The following is a 6,409-nucleotide window of genomic DNA, read 5'->3' on the forward strand; positions in this document are numbered from 1 at the left end:
ATCCTTGAGAAAATCTCTCAAATCCCTTGATTTTCTTTGAAATTTTTGTTGTAAATTCCTAAAGGAAGGATGGGGGATCTTATAGTGCTGGATTTCCTACCCTAGCCGGACTCTTTGAGTCCGATTTTGCCGGAAACGGGAAGGAAGAAGACTCCGGCTAGGAGTCTTCCTCCTCCTCTGCATTATTTTTTTTTTTTTATTATTGTTGGGCCGTCTGTGCTACAGGCTCAAGTAACTGGGCCGTTACAGTGTGTCCAAAGAGACCAGCTCGCTTATCCAGGATAGGCCGGTTGGGAGGGAAAAAGAGACAGACATGATTTTAGATTTGTTGTTGCATTTAGCCGATGAACCGGAATCCAGCATCAAATGTGGGACTGGGACTAGTAGCTACCCGAGTCTTGGTGTTCTTCCTATGGTAGGCATCGGGGGTGGACTCTGCACGGCTTTGTCTCTTGGAACCACGTTGCACGGGCCAAAAAATGCTTTTTAAAAGGTTGGAGGATTTCGAAGCCTTATAAACTAAGATGGTTTGGCTAAACAACCGCTGTGAGACTAAAATCTTGCTCCCTCATATCTTTCGCATGAAAAAATGGTTGATTTTTTTTCCCAATCTCATATTTTAGACAATACATCATATCTCTCTATCCACTGTACAGAATATAAAGTTGACGTTGCTTTTTGAAGCTATGTAAAATGCGATCCAACGATTGAGGTTACAAAAAACGATCAAGTATTCTTGTGCCAAAGGTACAACCTGAACCCTCTGGGCAATAGTGTTTTTCTGAAGAAAACCATCCCCTTTGGCCAACACCTTGGACAAACATTTGAAATACTTGCTGGCACCAATATTAGATTGACATAAGCTTGCAATTTGGAGTCTAGACATATCTGTAAAATTTGCTTTCGACTCGTTGCGAGACTCTCGCACCTAACGCGCTATATTTTATTCAACTGACCCTTATCCATACGTAGACCAAGTCTGTGGCCAAGAATTTCTCTGTGCATAGATTTAATCGTACTGCGTAAAGTTGCAAGCTAGTTAGAAGACCGACCGAGCAAGATCTCTGTCTTCAACTGTGCAACCGGAGTTTCCCGCAATATGGAGAAGATCGGAATGATGGTCGGAGAATTGATGGTATCCTACGTCTTCAATAGACTGGCTGACAAGGTTTTGCTGCTTTTGGAGGACCGGTATGATCAGTTCACTGCTGATAAGACCATGGTGGAGGATGTGAAGGCTAGACTTCCTCGTATCCGGGCCGTGATCCAGGCAGCGGAGGGAAGGCCGATCAGGGACGCAGCTCTGGCCACATGGTTGAGGGAACTCAAAGATGCTGCCTACGAGGCCGACGATGTGCTGGATGAGCTTGAATTCAAATAGCTTCATTATAAGCTGCGCCACAAGAGAAAGGTGAGTGACTTTGCATCCTCTGCTGTTAAGCTTCTCAAGCATTTTATAATGTCCGATAATGAGCTGGAAAACTTGAAGAATCTTGTGGGAAATCTTGACAAGATTTATACCAATATCAATTACATAGAGGAACAATTAAAGGACTACAACTCAAAGCAGAGAAGTGTGACCAGAGAGACCAGCTCGGTTATCCAGGTTATTGTGTTTGGGAGACGCAGAGAGACAGACATGATATTGGATGTCTTGTTGGCTTCAGCGGATGAACCGGAATCTAGCATGACATGTGGGGCTGGGACTAGTAGCTACCCGAGTCTTGGTGTTCTTCCTATAGTAGGCATTGGGGGTGTTGGCAAGACTACTCTGACTCAACTGATTTATAATCATGAAAGAGTAGTAAAGCATTTTGAGCTGAGGAAGTGGGTGTATGTGTCTGACAATTTTGATGTCAAGCGGATTTCCAAAGAGCTGGTTGTATATGACTCGGTATATGCCCAAATTTGGGACGATATTAGTTTGGATGGCCTTCTAGGGAGACTTAGAGATGCTACGAGGAACAAGAGGTTTTTGTTTGTCCTTGATGATGTGTGGGATGAGACTGGTAGCAAGTGGAAAGAACTCCGTGGTGTCTTGACATCTGGAGCAAAAGGAAGCATGGTTCTGGTGACAACTCAAAGTCCAATAGTGGCAGAAGTCATGGGCACGATGGACCCGATAGATTTGAAGAGTCTGCAGGAAGATGACTTCTGGAGACTTTTCGAACATTGTGCTTTTGGTGAAAACAATCTTGAGGAAGAGCGAAGAGAAAAATTGCAAACAATAGGAAGGAAAATATCTGAAAAACTGCATGGATTACCTATAGCTGGAAAGGTAGTGGGAAGTTTATTGAAGTCCAAACTAAATGAGAATTCCTGGAACATGATCTTAGAAAGTGAGTGGTGGCAAAATAGTGATGTTTTAGATAATATCCTTCCATCTCTGGCTTTAAGTTATGAACACTTGAATGCAAATCTAAAGCAATGCTTCGCATACTGCTCCATGTTTCCCAAGAGCTATGTTTTTGAAAAAGATCGGTTAGTCCAGATGTGGATGGCTCAAGGTTTTATTCAGAACAAGAATGGGGTAAGAATGAGAATGGAGGACATCGGAAGTCAGATATTTGAGGAATTAACCAGCAGGTACTTCTTTCTACCAACTCTGAATAATAAGTACGTGATGCACGATCTGATAAGAGAATTGGCAGTTTGTGTTTCGTTGGATGAATGTTTGGTCATTAGTGATGAGAAAGGAGAAATTCCAGAGACAATTCGCCACTTGACTCTGAGGACTGATAAATTGGATGCAGTTATGGGCACCTGTAAACTTCAAAACCTACGGTCCATTTTATTCTTTGGTGATTATGATTCTGAAAAATTTTACCGTTTTCTTGATGGCATGTTAAGCCAATCAAAAAGTCTGCGTGTTTTGGATTTATCTTACTTAAATGTGAAGCAGACTACCGGATGCTATTGGTAGGTTATTACATCTACGGTACTTAGATGTCTCCTGCACTAAGATCGAACAGCTGCCCGAATCAATTTGTTGTCTATGTCATCTGCAAGTTTTGAACGTGCTATCATACTGCTCTATTAGGTTGCCAGAAGACATGAACAAATTAATTAACCTGCGGCATTTATATGGAGAAGTTATCACACCCCAAATCCGGGACATAACACGGCCATGCTACCGAGGGATGCAGCCCACGATAACACGAAGCTAATCCATCATAATCACCTAATATCTATCAAATAAAAAGATTCAATTCTATTATTCATCAAATAATCGAACCAATAATGGTTCAGAGCATCTAAATCCAAAAGCAAGTACTAACCCGAATCTCAACATTCATAAATAATTATAGATCCATGATTATAAAATAAATTAAACTTCTGCTGCTAAATTTTTCAGCTTGCTATGCCGATCTTCAAGCTTGGATTCCTTTTGTCGATCCTAACCTTATTTCTCTGTTCAAACAAAAAGAAAATAAAAAGAATATGAGCTACACTAGCTCAGTAAGTAGACTTCCGCTTCCTTACCGGATCAAGCATAAGTTTTCTATGATAATGCATCATTTAGCAAATAACAATTATTGTAAAAATAAATATTTCATAGAGCATATAATAAAACAAGTTATAAGCTCATCATGCATGCATAAATCATGTATATTTCACAATTATGAATCGTAAATCATTTTCATCATGTATTCATGTCATGTTTCAAAACATTGCTCACAGATATTCGTGCTAAGGTCACTATTATACCCATGACAGGACCATATTTCTTAATCGACAGAGTTCTTAATTCATGTGCCAACTTTATACCCGTTGGCAGGGCCATGTTTCGTGTGGATGCTAGCTCCGGATGTCGACCTTCCCGAAGAAATTCATTCATAGCCATCTGAGAGCCTTTGAAATCATTATATCTTTTTCTTAAAGCATACATATACATAGATGGAAAAACAATGAAATTCATGCTTCATAATCATGCTATTTTCATAAGACATATTCATGAAATCAATGCTCATAATAAAACATGCTTTTTCATATCACATATGCCGATGCTTATTTTATGAAAAATTATGATTTCATCAATACCAATTCTTTACATAAAAACATGATTATTTTAAAATAAATAAGGAGCATAAAATTCACTTACCTCTTTCATCTTAGATCTTCAGACTTCGTAAGAAGAATCAGCTAATCCTATTTAAAATATCAAATCATTATCAAATTCTATTCCATAAATATAATAAGATTAAATCATAAGGAAAGAGGACCGTTGACCGAATGTGTCGGACCATCTAGATACCAGGGCAATTTAGGATCTTTGATCTGAGAGTCAGATTCAAGTGACTTGATCAAGAAATCGTGAGGCACAGATCGAATTAAAGTCAAGATCAATCAATAGGGTTCTTTAATAATAAATTTGAAAAGCATAATTTTGTTTCTGGTATGAGTCTAACTTTTTGAAAAGCATAATTTTGTTTCAAATGAGTTCATGCAATTTATGCTCATATGCTGTCCTAAGGGCATGGATGCTTTACTCTTTTCCATGATTATATGCACAAATCTCTTTTTTTTTGTAGATTAGGTCTCAGAAAAATTAGTCAACATTTGATACCTGGCCTTTGTTCTTCAGAGAAATAAACATGGCATATGAACTTATATTTAAGATGCTTGAAGACCAGTAATGGTTCATGAGCATGACCATAACTACTGCTTTGTATATGTTCATGGTTTCTATTTAAAAGGTGGGGAAAATGATATTTGGGGACAGATTTTATTATTTTCATAGAATCATAACATTGTTGGGTTATATAACAGCATTTCTTATGATGTCATCCTTCTATATGCAAAACTTGAAAGGCATTTCTTAGTATGATAATTGATAATTCATGCCTAGCACTTTCAAAGTTGTTGACTTGCATTAATTCTATGCTCTTAGTCTTCATTTTCTTTTAGATTTTATGCACGATTTTCCATTTTTGTGAGTCCAGATTGTTCTATGGACCTCATATGTGTTGTGGTAAGATTAATGTGTTATAACGAAAGACATATTGGGTTAATTGTGGAAAGAGATGAAAATAGAATATATACAAGCAGTATATTTCTAAAGTCATGATTGTTGTTGCTACCAATGGTTCATTGTAACTTAGAGGAGCTCTGTTAACACCCCAGAGCATGTAGTCTCTGGTTTCTTTTCTTATCCTATGTGAATATCCACTTCTAATAAAAGCCAGGTGACAGTACCTCTGCTTCCCTTTTCCTCACAAAAAAAAAAAAAAAAGTAAAAAAGAAAAAAGGTTCATTGTAGAATGGTTGATATTGGGTTAATTGTGCCAATTGATGTGCCTTGGCTGTTTCACTAAGAGGTGCTATTGTAAAATCTGAATACTCCAAATTTCTTATCCTTATTTTTGCGAATTACTTTAAGATAAGTAAAGGTTTGTCAGTTCCTATGTAAGTTCACTACAAGGTTCTCTCGGGAAACTTAGGATTTCTGAAATCTTACATTTAATTTTAAAAAGTATATTAATGGAAGTAAAGGGTGTTAAGATCTTCCAATTGGAATCATATTAAAGCAATTAAATTCTGTTACATGTGAAGGGGACATACAACCACAACATTTTTTTTGTCAAAGTGGATAATATACAAATTGCAACCCCAACCACCGTTCATAGCAGTTTATCCAGTAATGAAATTTTAGCTTTTGGCAGAAATTGCAGTTCACATACAAACCATATAGTGGGATAAAGTTTTCTAAATTTCGAAAATAGACTCCATTTTTCTGCCTATTTTTTCTTCGATCCTCTGTTTTTCTTATAACTTCATCCAATTGTTCTGTGGCATAAGTTGCTTGCTGGGAGTTTTTCATTTGGAAGGCTTAACTGGTGCATCTCAATTTTTGATTAAGGACTCAAACTCTTGGCTGTGCTTATGTTGCAAAATTTTTTCCTATCACTTGCAATACTAATTTCTCTAGAAAAGCACTTTTGGTGCACCACATCAAATTTCTTGAAAAGGGTCGAACCTGAGGTAAAGCTGCAAAATTCTCAGTTTGCTCCTCAAATATATTTCTGTGTATCATTGGTTCATTGCTGGGATGTTGATGTAAGTGTGACCTGCATAAAACCTCAGTTTCGGACTTGTCTCCATAATGAAGCTTGATCATCAAGATTTCTTGCTTAAAGCCAAGCAAACCGATGAGGATGCTTATGTTGCACTGCCTATCTAGATTGTCTCTAGTTTATTTCTTGACTCTGTAGGATTTAACTGCTAATTGTTTTAGTACAGGAGCATGTAAGTTCAAACCAACTGCTCATTACACGCTTCATATAGATTCTCCATTTGCACTTCATGGTAGGAGGGAAAATTTTCAATTTTCAATGATAAAATATCAACTCTTCATTTTCATTTCCATTTTCCAATGATAAAATAAAATTTTGGACAATTGTTTACAATC

The 6,409-nt window shown here is 37.4% G+C and overlaps 1 protein-coding gene across 1 annotated transcript; it reads left to right on the forward strand.

Moving 5' to 3' along the window:
- The first annotated feature begins 908 nt into the window (after positions 1-908).
- Positions 909-3,711, forward strand: LOC109505395 (putative disease resistance protein RGA1). The gene is given in 2 exon segments (XM_019847879.2): positions 909-2,898; positions 2,900-3,711. Coding segments are annotated over 2 exon segments (2,067 nt in total). The 5' UTR covers positions 909-1,099; the 3' UTR covers positions 3,168-3,711.
- Positions 3,712-6,409: the final 2,698 nt, after the last annotated feature.

The sequence above is a fragment of the Elaeis guineensis genome, chromosome 2 (assembly GCF_000442705.2).
Source record: "Elaeis guineensis isolate ETL-2024a chromosome 2, EG11, whole genome shotgun sequence".
Taxonomy (NCBI): domain Eukaryota; kingdom Viridiplantae; phylum Streptophyta; class Magnoliopsida; order Arecales; family Arecaceae; genus Elaeis; species Elaeis guineensis.